Genomic DNA, 18,040 nt, shown 5'->3' with positions numbered 1-18,040 from the left:
GGGGAAGGACATAGCTCATTGCTTTTCTCTTCAAAATGTCAAGTACTTTATCATTTACAATAAGTTCATTAAAGCCAATCAGAGTCATTTGATCTCGAAACTCCTCTTTATACAGTGGAACATGCTGGTTTAGGCACATGGTGATGAAGCATTCTGTGGAATAGATTAAGTTTCCACGTTTCTAAATGAGTCATACAGTCACTTGAATTCCTCTCCTTAGCAAGCCTGAGCTGTCCTGTACACATAATTTGTGGATTAAAAGAATTATATATATATAACTAAGCATTTTTCTTGAGGGAACTAATATGAGACATTTATTGTAGAATAAGAGAAACTCAACATTTTTCCACACTGAATCTTCCTTCTTTACTAACTAGCTTCCATGAACTGGCTCTGCTGCTTACTAGCATTTATGACCTCTATCTTAGTTTTGTCGTCTACAAAGTAGGAAAAAATACAGTGTTGTGAAGTATGTGGAGCCGGGTCTTGCACTAATAAATAGTCAAGAAATATTACTGATAAAAGTAAGAGGCACATTCCTATAGTTGAGTCTGCCCAGGAAATCTGGTCCTTACACCTTTGGACATGGGGCAAGTTGGCATGGATGCAAATACATGCTCATTAATTCATAAAACCTATCAATAACCTATTTATGTCAACTAGTTCAAGAGATAGTATATTGGAACCAACTGGCTAATCTACTCACAGTCTGTACTAAATATTAGACTGTCTAGACTGATGCTTTATGCCAACTACAAACTGGCCCTTGCCAAGAGCATCACCAACAGACTGAACAACAAGGGCATTCGCCATCTGCCTCGAGGAGACTGAACCCTATGCTCCTGCAGCTATTAACCTTCAGTAGCCTCTGAGGGAGTTCAGGGTGGAGTGAGGCCCTCTGTGCTCCAGGGAGTCTGGTGGGACAGGTCTTTAGAGTTGGATATTTTTAGGAACTGATTTTATGACCTCAATCCTTGCATCTCCTCATATCTAGAGAAGCAGTAAATCCCTTCATGGTGACATCAGATCCTCATGACTAGCAAAAGAAGTTTTTGTAAAACAAGTGCTTAATGATATTCAACTCCCCCTTAGCCAAAACCTTATATATCTACCTTCCCCCACTGTCGCTTTGGAGCAGTCTCTCAGAGCTATCTGAGGTGCTGTCTCCTGGGCTGCAGTCCTCATTTTGACCCCAAATAAACTAACTCACAACTCTCAACTTGTGCATCTTTTTTAGTAGACATCTACAATCCCAAGGGTCTGAAAAAGTAGAACATCATAAACCAATGATACACTGGATGGAGGAATTTGAACAATAACAATGTTTCTTCCCAGAGAAACAAAGTGGAGCTAAATTAGAAATGATAATTCATTAGAATAAAAAAATTTTTATAAGTATCTTAGCATAACAAGAATACTTTTGGGATAATTAATTCAGAAAAACAGTTGGCATTTCATTTTTTTTAACTCAATTTTTCTATGGGCCCAAAATTATTTTTTGGTAAGAATTTCTAGGACTTTATAAGAAATATAAAGGTCTCTGTAACACACGTATGTAGACATAATTATACATTAAATTAGTCTCACAAATAGGAAGTCCTGAGAAGACTCTTGAGAGTCCCTTGGACTGCAAGGAGATCCAACCAGTCCATTCTGAAGGAGATCAACCCTGGGATTTCTTTGGAGGGAATGATGCTGAAGCTGAAACTCCAGTACTTTGGCCACCTCATGCGAAGAATTGACTCATTGGAAAAGACTCTGATGCTGGGAGGGATTGGGGGCAGTAGGAGAAACGGACGACCGAGGATGAGATGGCTGTATGGCATCACGGACTCGATGGACATGAGTCTGAGTGAATTCCAGGAGATGGTGATGAACAGGGAGGCCTGGCGTGCTGCGATTCATGGGGTCGCAAAGAGTCGGACACGACTGAGCGACTGAACTGAACTGAAAGATGAGTCTATACTTACAAACATTTGTACAGGTTTGGCTGAACTGCCTGAGTAATTCAACAAATATTTATTGAGTAAGGAGGGATATAGAGATGAATATAATATCACCTCACGTTTAAGGAACATTTAGAATAATGAGAAAGAGAGACACTGGCATAATAACATTTATTAAACATCTAAATATATGCCATGCTCATGTTTCAGGTGCTTATATGGATTCGCCACTTAATTTTCACGTTATCTGCCTTTTATAACATCTAGAAAGTCAAGGAGAATATGGCTTTATTAAGTACAACTAGGAAGTGGGTAACTACAATTATAATTAAATTCATCTACACATGACCTCAGCATGGAGAGCTTCAGTAGAGAGGAAAGGCCATCAAACTGAAGTAAAAGAGATGAAGTGATTGTAAAGAGGAATGCAGATGAGGTCAGAATGCCCAGTCCTAGGGGCCCCTGGAGTGCGTGCTTTCTGTATCAAATGCATCTGACAGAGGGGAGCAGGGGGCCTCTGGCACAGTGATGCTTGCTGAATGAGGTTCACGAAATCCTTTTATTTAAATGACAGGCATTTTCTAAATCCTAAATGTTGCAACACTTCTAGATAACAAGTCTTGGATTAATGAGTAATAATCTATCTTTCTCACTTATGACATTTAAAACCAAAGTAGAGAATAAGGCCACAGTATTACATTCAGAGTGTGAAAGAAATCTACATAAATTATGTAAAATATTCATTTTCATTTGTTTTCCTTTTATTTTTATAATTATAAGTTGTGAAGTAATTTATTCTGCCAATAAATATTCTGTTCTGTCTTCAATAACAGAATCCGATGAATGAGCTTAGGAATTACATTAAAAATGATACCGAAGCGGTGTCAGATATATATTTTTTATATTGAAATTGCAAATGAACATTACTCCTGTGTCTCCTTTGCACTGTCCTTCAGAACATGCATGTGCTTCCTCATTTCACTGATGTTGTGTGGAGTATTTATCCAGATACTTTCTGAGATTAAAGCATGGTGGATTGGCGAATGAATCGCAAACTGAAGTCATTCTTTGAAATTCAAAAGATCAATAATTTATAGAATTACACACACCAACATGGAAACTGTTGTTGAAAAGAAATAGCTTGCCACCTTTTTAATATTCATAGAGGTCACAGCTCTGCATTTCTGCACCTGCCTGAATTGTCACTGGCCTCATATCATAAACTCTGCTATGCTTTATTTTCACTTTTCATTAAACTTCTAACATTTCATTATCATCCGTTTCTTAGATCTCTAGTTACCTCTGCTACTGCTTTGTCAAATTCGTCTATTTCATTAAGATTTCTTCTTCTTTTTTATGGCATTAAAAACTATGTCTGATCTTTCATTTGCTAGGCAAGGTAAAGGTAAAATATAAATTTTCAGGTTCAGTTTTAATACTTTCAATACTGGGTTATTTGGCCTAAATCTTCATGATTTTTTTTTAATTAGAGGTATATGTAGGAGGATTGTCCACCGTTTAAACACATTTAATCACCTACCACTGTTTAGAAGGAGAAACAAAAGATGCTGATGTAAATTAGCCCACACACATGCACAAATGTGTTTGTATTTATAGGAATAAAGGAAAACACACACAAAAAATTATTTTGAGCTCTTAAGCAGTAGTCACACCTTGAAAATGACTAATTAGGACATTCTGATTCAGAGTGTATATACCTTTTCTAAGTTTAAATTTGACTGTAATAAGTGGTTTGATGAATAAGCCATATTTCTAATGTACATTAGTCTATTTCATGAAGTTTTAGTTAGGACCCCTTGAGCATGGAATCTATCACATGCATTCAATATTATTTCATTATTATAACAAATAAGTGAGTCAAATTCCACAGTCTATAACTTACCATCAGAAAGCGTAACCACCATCACATCGTCAGTAGATACTCCTGGCCCATAGCGATTATAAGCTAGGAATCGAAGACTGTATTCTGTGAATTTCTTCAGGCCTTCCAGTTTATAAGATAGCCCATCAACCTCTATATTCTGGAGACATAAAACACCAAAACTTATTCAGGAGGCATGTTAAAGCGGAAATGGCAGCCATTCTGAGCAATCAGTGAATTGATAGTAGACTCTCATTCACAAAGCAACACTCTAGCCTTATTATGAGTTGTTATAAAACTGAAATGGGGACACACACTCCTCCACTAAAGAGCGAACCCCTCTGCAGACTCCTAGTTAAATTAACACCATGCTGTCTTCACAGTCATTAAGTTCCAATTGGTTTAACGCCAGCCAATACATTGACTAGTGTGTTGTATTAACACCCACACCAAAACTCTGACAGGCAGAAGGCAGCTCGTGAAGCCACAGGAACAGAGTTGCTCCTGTACCCGAAATGGACTAATTTCCCAAGAAGCAATAGAATTCTTCCTTCTCCTGCTGAAATACACTCATGGCTCTTGAAACTGACAGATACTTTGCTACATTAATTCTCTCTCAAAATGCTGGGAGGTTAAGTTGGAATTCTTTTCAGCACTTCACAGCTGGAGAAATGAGGTGCTGGAGGTGAAGTTCACTGAGAAATGAGAGCCAGTTTGCTCCAGAAGACCCATTATGTCACTCTTTCCAATTATTCTCACACTCACATTTATCTTGGGTCATATTATTTAAATAGATCGGTAAAATGCGTTATTGAAGAACTAAAATGTGTAGGACAAAGGGTAGAATAGAAAGCTAAAAATAAGAGCGAAATAGCTTGGGAACAGTAAACAAACCTGGAATGACTGATTGCAAAGGAGGATCTCTTAATCACTCTCATGATATAACTAGGAACTGCTGTGGATAGAATGAATGCAAATATTTTTTTTTTTTTAATGAAAAATATCTATCCTGCAGAGTATGTGAAAGCATGAGGACCACACTATGCTGGGCAGACTTCACATCTTAAGAACACCAGTATCTCAAGATCACTTCTGGGCCCTTCCTATTTAACTACCCACTAGCTATGTATCTTTTGTTACATGAAGTTGAGACTCTGGAAGTAAACATCTCAATAGTCATACACATGTTAACAAAACAGAATCGTCCAGTTTCATGTGTCTCCATAAAGGTTCATTTACTTTTATTTGAAAATCTAATTTGCTTCTTTTCCAGGATCTGTGCTAACCACAGATTAGAAGCAAAATGAAAGGAGGAAAGTAGTCTTCAGGAGTAAAGAATACAGAAAACAACAGGAAGCCAGAATTAACATTAAATACGTGAATGAAAAAGCAGTTTCACTGAGGTCACCGAATATGACTGATCATCTCTTAGGATAAGGACTGAAATGCAAATATTTTTCTGGGATCAGATCGGCTTATTCAAAGGTATCCTGGCCCAGACTGCTATATATTCAAACAAAACATCGGCATCCTTTTTTATTGATTTCACCTCATTGCCCACTTGCCCACCAGAATTCAATTACTTTACATTTTCAATACCAGCTACTTTAAAACTGACCGGCTAGCCAATTAATGTGCTGGATACTGGCTTATATCAAGAGCCTGCAGTTCTCCTGCAGTTTCTCCCAGAGGTGTAGGAGTGGGGCCTGTTCTCTCGCCTACCTGTTCCTTTCCTGTGGACACTTCAGTGCAGAACAATCTGTAACCTTGCACTGGGCCGTTTGCATAGGCAGGGGGTTCCCAGGTAATAAGAATTGAGGTAGGTGAGGTCGACACAGCTTGCAGGTTTTCTACTGGCCCTGGAACTTGCACTGTTTACAAGAGAAATTGATTAGTACAAGTAGGTTCTCTTTCTTGAAACAAACAGAATTACAGCTGTTACAGTTTAAGGAAATATAGCACCATGTACTATTTTTAGAATCATATAGTATAAGAATGTAAACACATGGCACACAGAAAGTACTGAAATTTTAGAATCATTCATTTGAAAATTCAGAACAGGGCTTACATTACTAATCTAAATTACTTATTTGAGGAAACTGGTCAAGGAGTCTAAATGACTAGCGTAATGTCTGAATAAGAGTGGGATTCTTTCTAAAGTCTTAGTATGGAGAATTTTCTCCTTTGCCAGTATGCCTTTGCCTGTGTGTTGCTAACTGCAGAAGGAAAAGAGGAAACACAATTAGAATACTTGTACATCATGGTCCTACTTATAATTCAAGTAGGCAGTATGGTCATGGATAATTTACCACACTGTCTTTATTGAATTCATCATTTTACAATCTTGCCCAAATCCGGGTCCTTTAAATTAATTTCAAGATTTAATTTCAATTTTACTTTCTGGCATTCCATTTTCTCTTGCAACTATTACTTTACTTAATCAAGGATAAAAAGCTTGTTTATTAAAGACTATACAAAGCCTAACATAAGATCAGGTGAAATGAGGCTATGAAATGAGTTAAGAAAATCCTTCATTTTAGATATGCAAAATTTTAATTTCTTCACAATTTTTTATTTGCTCATAAGCCTTGAATATATGGTTTGCAAGTGGTAAATGCAATAACCATGCTAATTACTGCAATCCAAAATAAATAAATAGCCCATCATTGCAAGCATAGCAATGACTTTAATTTAAACATGCTGTGTATTCCCCACCAGCCTTAGATACCACCTAGCTTTGGACAGATATACATTCTAGGCCTCTAATCAATCTCTTCTGAGTTTGAACTTCCATAGCATAATATCATGTGAAACCCCAGCTGACATGACATCCAATGATAGACTTCTTAGATCGGCATGGAACCTGGGTCTCTGGATCATTTGCAGAATTTGTTCCATGGAACCCAGCTCCTTAAGGCATTACTGCTCACACTTTTGGGGTGGGGGAGGAATACTCAAAACAAGTATTTTCTGCTGAGATAGGCTGGGACCTGAGTCCCTTGGCTGCAATGCTTGCACCTGGCTAAAAGTCTCCTCAAGAAACAAAGGATGATTGGCCTCTTATCAATTTCTGTTGATTGGGAAAGGCAAGAGTACACCTCAAACATCAGTCTTCATTCGTTCTGCATGGTTAGGTTATTAGGCTACAGGGACAGTACTAGTGCACCTAGCTCAACTCTCAAAGCCAGAGAAGTTGTATAATTGTCAAAATTGGGAACCAGGCTTAACAGAGGATACTGGGGCAAGAAAATTGCAGGGGTCATACAGTATCTCTGATGAACATCAGTCATTCATTAACCCATATGATTATCTCAGATGTTTTGACACAACATCCATTTTATGATGGTTACCTTAATAAGGCTACTATACTAGAATGAGATACAGTACATACAAATACCCATTGTTACCTACCTTTATCCACACTCCATACCTACAAGATTTTGTAAACTAATTCTTCTCTATCTGGCATCAATATCTGTCCACTTAACCACTCTAGGGCTCAGAAACTTTTACCACTCTCAGACATAAATCTCAGTGCTAATTATTTCTTATAACATTCTGAATAATAGTGACAAAACACTGTTGCATAGTTCATTTATGCAGCATTTATGCTGTCATTTACACAGCATTTTCATCTCTAGCCGAGGATCCAGCTTATGGTCAAGTTTGAACTTCACTACTCTATCTCTTTAGTCTGTTTTATATTGAAACTGTTCCAAAACCTTTCTTTACCATTTAGGCCATTTATTTTTTGAAGAATATAGTCCTATTTTAACTAATAGAATGTTCTCCATTTTAGGTTTGTCTTTGTTTCTTCCTATTGAGTCTAGGTTATATATCCCAGGCTGAAATATGTTGTCCTTCTCAGGGCATCGTATCCAGAGGCCTGAGATCTTTCAACCCTCACTTATGTTAATCTTGTGAACTAGGTCAAGGTGCTGTCCGATTTCTCCACTATAGGGTTAAGTGGTCCTCCTGTATCTGGTCCCCTGCTTCACTGCTTGCAACTCATAAACAATCTGTGTGGAGATGCTACACTGGAACTGTGCTCTTTAACAAAGTCTCTAGGTTCTTAGGCTGAAGAACAAACACATGAATGTGTATACACAGATACAGACAAAACCTCTCAGGAGCATATGTATAGTCACACGTACAGATGCATATGCTATCTTTCATGACTCTATAGAGATGCCACCCATTCTAATCCATCTCTGTAGGGGTTATTCTTGCCTTCCCCTTTCTTCTTCTATGTGTTCTTTCTTTCTTCTGAAGGGAGAACTGTGCCTCCCAAACAGTTGTATTTTGACAGACATTTCATGAAAGTGTCCTCATCTCAGTATTCTTCCATAAAGGAGTAATTTTCCTATGGAAATCCTTGATTTCACAAACAGAACTTTAGTAGACAAATGTTAAACAGTGGTGAGTCTTGCCAGTGTCAAAGTTTATAGTGATGCAGTTAGAACTCTATTATAATAAAGCAAACATTCTGTTCCATGGGGAGAGAAAGCAAACTCAAATGTGCCTCCTGATACTCTTCAACTGGAGGGGCTTCCCACGTGGCTCAGTGGTAAAGAATCTGCCTGTCAATGCAAGAGATCCAGGAGTCACGGGTTCAATCCCTGGGTCAGGAAGATCCTCTGCAGGAGGAAATGGCAACCCACTCCAGCATTCTTGCCTGAATAATCCCACAGACAGACAAACCTGGCAGGCTACAGTCCTGACCCTACAGAGGGTCACAAAGAGTTGGACACGACTGACAGAATGAGCACACACGGACACACGCTTCAGCTGAATTTTCAAAGTACAATATTTTAACAACAGTAAGTAGTAAAAACATTAATAACTTGCCTGTTTCTTTGATTACTGTTATATTCACAAAGACAATGCGAACACTTCAAGAAGGAGTATTTCTGATTTGGGATCTACTATCTTTCTAAGGAAGGCAGACAGAGAAAGGCACGGAAGCAATGAGACTGAATGACCTGCTGAAGATACATGTTGAAAGTAAGGTAACCAGGATTGTGAAAGTTCCCACAGAGCATATTCCTGCAGCCCACTGATGTGTAAAGTATTAACTGAATGGGACTTAATGTATTATTTGTTGCTTTCTCACAGCTAAAGTGGAAAGGGCATTGCCTACTAAAGTGGAAGTGAAAGTCACTCAGCCATGTCCGACTCTTTGTGACCCCATCAACTATACAGTCCATGGAATTCTCCAGGCCAGAATACTGGAGTGGGTAGCCTTCCCCTTCTCTACGGGATCTTCTCAACCCAGGGATTGAACCCAGGTCTCCTGCATTGCAGGCAGATTCTTTACTAGCTGAGCCACACGCTTATTCTGAGAGCAAAGATTCAGATTTTAAAACAGCCAAACTCCAAAGCCATCACGCCTGCTGAGAGATGTAACACATTTAAGGAAGGTTTTCAGGAGGTGTCTAGAAGAAAGGAAGCGGAGGCAGCGTTTGGGGACTTTTTGCCTGTCTGTTTCACTGGAGCACAGTGGGGTGATGGGCAACAATTCAAACTGTCTTCAAGATTTGAGGAAAGAGGCAGAAGATGAACTGGCACTTCACCTGCACCACCACATGTAGTCAGTGGCAATCTTGCCAAGAGATTAGGGGTGTATGGAGCACCAGTGTCACTCTCAGAGTTTCCTGAGGCTCCTAGTGTGGCTTGGGAGAGAATCTAGAAATGACCCCTGCAGCCAGAGCAAGCCCCCCAAGAATCCAGAGGGACTAGCTGAGGGGGCTACATGGGGCATGCGGGGTATGGGATGGGAGGATGTGTTGTGACTCTGAGACAGGGGAATCAGCACTTCCATCAGGCGCTGTGGCAGAGGAGTCTACAGGGACTCAAGGCAGAGTCAAGACAGCACCCCCACGAGAACAAACATTAGTCATCCTTCTCCCCTGATGATTCCAGCCAAGGCTGCTGAGTGTCCTGGCTGTCGAGAGAATGGTCCAAACCCACGCTTAATTTCCCAAATAATAAGAGCAGCTGTCTTCTTCATGGGGATAAGCACAAGGCTGGGTATACAGAAAGTATTCAACAAATGTGAGTTGAATGAATGACTTTATATAAATGCTATGGTAAGTCACGAGCCTAAAAATATAGTACAGAGTCTAACACATTTGATTTTGTTGATGCAGAATTATTACTCTGAGTGATGAGAAAACTGCATTTTCCTACACACCCGATGAGAACTTAAGTTGGTATGTTTGTCCATGTTTGTTGTATGCATAGGAGTCTGTGTGCACTCTGCCGATGGCTTAATTTGTCTGTATGTATCTATGGCTTGGGCTTCCCTGGTGGCTCAGAGGTTAAAGCGTCTGCCTCCAATGTGGGAGACCCGGATTCGATCCCTGGGTTGGGAAGATCCCCTGGAGAAGGAAATTGTAACCCACTCCAGTATTCTTGCCTGGAGAATCCCATGGACAGAGAAGCCTGGTAGGCTACAGTCCACGGGGTCGCAAAGAGTCGGACACGACTGAGCGACTTCTCTTAGTTACCAACAGGGGATCATTAGGCAGTAAGTAAGTGTCATAATTTGGATTCAGGACACACCGGTAGTGTCCATACCAATGCTCTGTCACCAATTGGATTATTCTCCTTTCCTAATGATCATTAGACACCATCGAGGAAAAAGGTGTGCTTTGGAAGCCAGAAGAATCTGAGGCAGAGATAACAGCCACCAGAAGAAAAAAGGAGCATTCAGAACATTTAGATTAAGCATTCACACACAACACTATTTGTTTCACAGCTAACATTCAACTAGTTGGTATAAAGTTTTCAACTGCCTTTCTCTCAAAAAGTGTGGCATTTTAGAACAAACTTACTTCATACCTTAACTTTTTGTTTTAAAATATATTTTATTTTGTGATTTGAGTGAATTGGTAGATTTTCTGTAACATTCTCATATATTAAGATAAATATAATAATCCTATGTTGTCCTAAGTAAATATAAACATCACATCAAAGAATTATCAAATATATGTTTATCATGTATAACAATATACATGCAATTAATGTAATCTAATCTAATATGTTGTTTAGTCACTAAAAATATTTTTTCAGTATTTTTGATCTGAGGTTGGTTATATCCAGGCATGCAGATACTACAGATATGCATATCTATACATATATTATATATTTAATATTTTATATATATATATATATATATATATATGACTGTATGCTGCATGCGTGCTAATTGCTTCAGTCATGTCTGACTCTGTGCAACCCTATGGACTGTATTAGGCTCCTTGGTCCAGGCAAGAAATTTCCTGGGGTGGGTTGCCATTTCCTCCTCCAGGGTATCTTCCTGACCCAGGGATCAAATCCATGTCTCTTAAGTCTCCTGCACTGGCAGGCAGGTTCTTACCACTAGCACCACCTGGGAAGCCCCATAAGACTGCATATCTATACCTATATGTAAAAAGGTAGTTGGCTAGACTGGCACTGATTAATGAGTTACTTGCTTACATTAGATTCCACTAGGTTAGATTAGATTGAGGTTCCCTGGTGGCTTTGCAGCAAAAACCCCACCTGCCAATGCAGGAGACATGGATTTGATCCCTGGCTCAGGAAGATCCCCTGGAGAAGGGAATAGCTACCCACTCCAGCATCCTTGCCTGGAGAATTGCATGGACAGAGGAGCCTGGTGGGCTACAGTTGCAAAGAGTTGGACATGACCGGGCAACTAAGCATAGAAGCATCTGCAGATTTTGGTATCCACGAGAAGCCTTGAAACCAATGCCTCGCAGATACTGAGAAACAACTGTACAGACCTAGAGGCATTCCTTGGAGATGTTGTGTGTCAGGTTCCAGGCCACACTAATAAAGCAATTATAATAACGGAAGCCACCCCAAGGCATAACATGAAAGGTTATGTTTATACTATATTCTATTAGAGAGTATATTTTCTATTATAAATATATAAATATATATTCTATTACGTAGCATGCATTTTGTCTAACAATGTACATATCTTAATTTAAAACACTTCATTGCTTAAAAAAAAAAAAAAGGCTAACCACCATCTGAGGCTTCAGTGGATTATCATTCTTTTGCAGGTATAGGGTCCTGCTGTGATCTTGGTGCCTCATCAGGGTGGTGGTTACTGAAGGCTGGGGCGGCTGGGGCACTTTCTTAAAATTAGAGAATAATGCAGTTTGCCAGATCAATTGGGTTTTCCTTTTACTTGAACATTTAGAGGCCATCCTAAGGTTATTAAATGGCCTAATTTCAATATTGTTATATGTAAAGGAATAAGGAGGCCCAAGAAGAGTGGGAGATAGGGAATGACCTATGAGTGGAGCCATCAGAACAAACAACATGTGTCAGTTATGTTCAGCTTCTTTATATGGGTGCTATTAGTTTGTGGCATCTGTTGGATCATAGAAAAAAGCAAAAGAATTCCAGAAAAATATCTACTTCTGCTTTACTGACTATGCCAAAGCCTTTGACTGTGTGGATCACAATAAACTGTGGAAAATTCTGAAGGAGATGGGAATATCAGACCACCTGACCTACCTCTTGAGAAACCTATATGCAGGTCAAGAAGCAACAGTTAGAACTGGACATGGAACAACAGACTGGTTCCAAATCGGGAAAGGTGTACATCAAGACTGTATACTGTCATCCTGATTTTTTAACTTATATGCAGAGTACATCATGAGAAATGCTGGACTGGATGAAGCAAAAGCTGGAATCAAGATTGCTGGGAGAAATATCAATAACCTCAGATGATACTCAGATGATACCACCTTTATGGCAGAAGTGAAAAAGAAATAATGAGCCTCTTGATGAAAGTGATAGAGGAAAGTGAAAAAAGTTGGCTTAAAGCTCAACATTCAGAAAACAAAGATCATGGCATCTGGTCCCATCACTTCATGGCAAATAAATGGGGAAACAGTAGAAACAGTGGCAGACTTTATTTTGGGAGGCTCCAAAATCACTGCAGATGGTAACTGCAGCCATGAAATTAAAAGATGCTTGCTTCTTGGAAGAAAAGTTATGACCAATCTAGACAGCAAATTCAAAAGCAGAGACATTACTTTGCTGACAAAGGTTCATCTAGCCAAGGCTGTAGTTTTTCCAGCAGTCATGCATGAATGTGAGAGTTGGACCATAGAGAAAGCTGAGGCCAAAGAATTGATGCTTTTGAACTGTGGTGTTGGAGAAAACTCTTGAGAGTCCCTTGGACTGCAAGGAGATCCAACCAGTCCATCCAAAAGGAAATCAGTCCTGAATACTCAATGGAAGGACTGATGCTGAAACTGAAATTCCAGTACTTTGCCAACCTGATGCGAAGAACTGACTTGTTGGAAAAGACCCTGATGCTGGGAAAGATTGAGGGCAGTAGGAGAAGGGGACGACAGAGGATGAGATGGTTGGATGGCATCGCCAACTTAATGGACATGAGTTTGAGCAAGCTCTGGGAGTTGGTGTTCAATCTGTCCCAGCCTCAGGGTCTTTTCCAATGAGTCAGTTCTTCACATCAGGTGGCCAAAGTATTGGAGCTTCAGCTTCAGCATGAGTCCTGCCAATGAATATTCAGGACTGATTTCCTTTAGGATTCTTCTGCTTGGTGCCATGCAATAAACACTGTACTTTCATTTTTACAATCCAATGTTAATAGATCGGCTTAAATGTGCAGGGAAGAGCAGATATGTTTGGTTCAAAACAGCTAAAAGATATTACATGCTTACTTTTCTTCACAGCAGTGTTATAAATTCAAATTCCTGAACTTCCTATTCCCTTTTGAATTACAACTTTAAGAGAGGCCTGTGTGTTTGTTTTGTGTGTGTGTGAGCACACACATAAGCACATAAGTATATTTTCATATATTTATGTCTTTATTCAGATTTATGTCTATAAACTATACTTGAATATAACGTTTACACTTTTACATGTGACTCATTATATGCATATTAGACAGAGACAGAAAGAGAAAAAGGGAGACTTAAAGATGTTCAATAGTAGAAATTAGATGTGGAATCAATACAGTTATCAGCTTCAGCTTTCCATTTCATTACATTTTGGTATGTCAGTCAAGAACCTTAACGTGTATAACCACTCATCACTTCCAAGATGTCTTTCATAATCACCACTGATCCTCTCAGTTGGACAATAATTTTGTTGCAAATTGCATCTAATTTCTCTCCATTTCTATTCCAGTTACCTTTTTCTTCAAAGAATGGAAAGATTTCTGAACAGACGCACGATCTATGCAAGAACTCATCAATCAGTGTCAACCTAACCAACTACCTTTTTAAACTTCAATATTGCATTACAGTAGAAATTCATTAGAATACCTGTACCTAAGAAAAAATTAAATACTGACATTAGAATAAATGAGATATATTACATGTCACTATTTGCAGAGAACAATAATTTCTGACTATATATATAAATTTATAGTGTAACAGGGTACTTTATAATGAGAACTTATTGCATACTAACCCAAAAATGGCATATAAAAGTTGGCTGAATTTTTAATAAAGCATGATTTATCACATATATCAATGACAGGATGTGTGTCTGTATTCTATATATGATTAGGTGATGGACTTGGGGGGAATATTAGAGTTTAATGAGCTACAACTAATTAATTGAGATGAGAGTCAGAAGGTATGATTTCTTGTCGCTACTCTACTTATGATAGAGATCAGTCATTGGCATCAAGAATCAAGGTGCCCATGGACTGCCTGAAATTGTCTGCAAGTTTGCAGTAATGTAATATATACATTTTTTGAAGTGTAGGGTGCAAAGTTTCCATTATTTAGGTCTATGATTCCTTACGTGGTAGCCCCTAAGGATTAGATAACACCTCTGGTTTCTTTTGGTTTTGAAAATCAGTCAGTCATTCTTTAACATCAAATCATTTGTCTTAATTGTTAATTACTTTATGATGGGAAATATGGCAATAATTTCACTTTTATAGTTATCAGCTTCAGCTTTCCATTTCATTACAAATTTTTAATAAATGCTATCATTTCAAAAACATAAACATTTATGAAATAGGTGTTTCTATTTCATTTGGCAAATCATGGGTAAGTCAAAGGCATATGAATTCATTTGCTTTAATTTACCAGATATTTTAGATTTTCCAAATGTCAGAGCTTCTGATGATCGAGTCAAATAGCAAATAAAAATGAATACCCTATTTTCTTTTCTTTCTCTTGCTCTGTATCTATTCTAATGTCTATTTGTCTACCTTCCTGACTTCTCTGTACTGTAATTTGATGTTTGTATTAAGCACACTGAAGTCCAAATTATGATTTATCAGATATATGCTTCTAAAAATGGGAGTTTAAATAACCTCTTCCAAATAAGAATGGAATATAAGGTTTTCACAGAAAAAGCTTTAGAAGGATCAGGGCAAGTCTCTATCATCATAACACTGAATGAAGCTGATATCTTTTCACCATTATACTGATGTTTCCCAGCTGGTAGTCCCAAATGAAGACAAATGTTAGTGTCAGAGAATATGTAGTTGAACATTTGAATATTTAAAGTCTCTTCAAAATGACTGTGTAATACAATGTTCCTAAATCATTAATTTAGCAGCCACTAAATTCTTTTTTTTTTAAGAACCAAAGTAATAAGTGCATTCAAAAAAAAAAATCACATGTTATCTTTCAAATAATGATCTATAGTTCCCATACCCTCAATTCAGGCCAGAATTCTGAGGGTGACTCTACCTTCTAATGCATGTACTAATATAAAAATGATTCTTGAGTCTATTTTAAAAATGGATAGCAAGAAATCTAAATAATTATCTGTAGTGATCCAAATGGACTTAGGCCACAAAGCTCTCTTATTTAAGCAGCAGCTTCCACTGCCAATGATATCCTCACTGAATGTGTTTCAAATGCAAACCATTTCTGAAACTATTTGCATTTATTGATAATAAAGTGCATGCTTTGATTGCCTCTTTAATTTTTTGTTCTCCTGTAGTTAACAGCTTTAATGATATTTCTGTGAAATCTGTTTCTATTCTGTATGGGGAATGCAACATCAAAAAGCCTGCAGGCAATGTAATTATTAACATAATAAAATCCCTTCTTGACTGAAAAACGCAGTTAGGAGATATGACAGTAGTCTGCCAAGGAAGAAGCGCAGACTATCGGGGTAGGTCTCTATTACCAAAATCTCAGGCATCTGACAAGATTTGGTTGGAGGAAGCAGTTATTACCTGATCATTTTATTTTTGGTTTGAATAGGTGCTATTAGCTAACTCAGAATATACTCCACTGTGTCCTTGTATGTGTGTGTGTGTGTGTGTGTGTGCACATGTATGCACTTGTGTGTCTGTAGACATATATTGATGTAGGTATATACAAACATATAAAATATGTGTGATTTATATGACTTGCATATTACCTATATATACAAATGTGTGTGGGCATATGGAAGACCTGGCAAGCTGCAGCCCATGGCGTCACAAAGAGCTGGGCACAACTGGGCCGCTGAACAACAACAACTGATACACACACATGCTGATATACTGTTGTTGTTTAGTCACTAAGTTGCGTCCAACTCTTCTGTGACTCCATGGACTATAGCCTGCTAGGTTCCGCTGGCCATGGGATTTCCGAGGCAAGAATATTGGAGTGAGTTGCCACTTCCTTCTCCAGGGGATATTCCCAACCCAGGAATCGAACTTGTATCTCCTGTACTGGCAGGCAGATTCTTTACTGCTGAGCCACCAGGGAAGTCCTGTTGTTATATTAAATAATTGATATTTTTGACAATGTAGTAGAAAACACTTTAATGATTCTTTTTGAAGAAAATATCTTAAAAGTAGTCTTTTTGTGGTAAAACTACTAGAACTAGGAGTAGTGGTTATAATAAAAGTGATTGCAGGGACTGAACTCAATGTCAGATCTTTTCAGTAGAGTAACAGATTTTTCACTAACACAACCAAAGGGTAATAACCTTGGTGAAGCACACAACTTACGATGAATTTCATTTTGGAACACATTAGCTGCCCTTGAGGCTCAGCTGGTAAAGAATCCACCTGCAATGCAGGAGACCTGGGTTTGATCCCTGGGTTGGGAAGATCCCCTCGAGAAAGGAAACACTATCCATGCCAGTATTATGGCCTGGAGAATTCCATGAACTCTTTCCAAGGGGTTGCAAAGAGTCGGACATGACTGAGTGACTTTCACTTATTTACTTACTAGCAATGTAGTGCCTAGAAATGTAAAATGTAGTGGGTAATGTAGATGCCTGACTGCATGACTGAGGTTTCAAATCATTGCAACTGGAGATTTTTAAGTAAAGTCAAAGGCAAATGATTTATCATACAGAAAAACTGCTGAAAATAAACACTGAAGTTAAAAACCTAAGGTTTCAAGCAAATTGCTTAACTTTCATATTATTAAATGCTTAATATCATGTAAACTCAAGTATAGTGACTCAATATTTTTTGCCCTAGAATAGCTTGGGTTTGGTCTCTTTCCATTGTGAATGAAATCTCTAGATAAATGTAACAGTTCATTTTGAAGTCTAATCATACACTTTGTGTGTTTATCACACAATGCTTTCTCTGCTGCTGCTGCTGCTAAGTCGCTTCAGTAGTGTCCGACTCTGTGCAACCCCAGAGACGGCAGCCCACCAGGCTCCCCCATCCCTGGGATTCTCCAGGCAAGAACACTGGAGTGGGTTGCCATTTCCTTCTCCAATGCATGAAAGTGAAAAGTGAAAGTGAAGTTGCTCAGTTGTGTCTGACTCTTCGCTACCCCATGGACTGCAGCCTACCAGGCTCCTCCGTCCATGGGATTTTCCAGGCAAGAGCACTGGAGTGGGGTGCCATCGCCTTCTCTGATGTTTTCTCTAGTACTGTGAAATATTATGCAGAAATTTTTAGGAAACTTATTAGGACAAAGAAAATATGCATAAACACAGACAATAAAATAAACACAAACACAGTTCTTCACAGATGATAAAGTATATAAGAATGCTAGAAATAGGTCTATCAATGAAGTATAGTCATTGAGGACAGTTACGGGAAATTTGGTCAAGACTATTTCTTGATCAACGATTGAAAATTGCACTGATGGGGAAAGGAAGGACAGGAAGTTCAGATGTGAAGGAGGACTCGAGTAAGTCAGGGGGCATGGGTGTGAATGAGTTTAATGAGTCATGGCCTTGATATTTATCTTTCTGGAACAGAATATACAAGTCAGTCAAAGGAGAGAAAAAC

At 38.5% G+C, this 18,040-nt stretch overlaps 1 protein-coding gene across 2 annotated transcripts in view; it reads right to left on the bottom strand.

Annotated features, from left to right (window-relative positions):
• The window catches only part of DCC (DCC netrin 1 receptor), a 1,280,644-nt gene that overhangs the window by 359,477 nt on the left and 903,127 nt on the right, over positions 1-18,040 (bottom strand). For both annotated transcript variants that reach the window (XM_042239663.2, XM_042239664.2), the window contains exons 10-11: positions 5,551-5,699; positions 3,850-3,988 (exon numbers count right to left, since the gene is read on the bottom strand). In XM_042239663.2, coding sequence (XP_042095597.1) covers positions 3,850-3,988; positions 5,551-5,699 — 288 coding nt within the window. The remainder of the gene's footprint in view (positions 1-3,849; positions 3,989-5,550; positions 5,700-18,040) is intronic.

This window comes from Ovis aries, chromosome 23 (genome assembly GCF_016772045.2).
Source record: "Ovis aries strain OAR_USU_Benz2616 breed Rambouillet chromosome 23, ARS-UI_Ramb_v3.0, whole genome shotgun sequence".
In the NCBI taxonomy this organism is placed as follows: domain Eukaryota; kingdom Metazoa; phylum Chordata; class Mammalia; order Artiodactyla; family Bovidae; genus Ovis; species Ovis aries.
The sequence above is the reverse complement of the archived record's forward strand: the minus strand, read 5'-3'. Positions and strand labels throughout refer to the sequence as shown.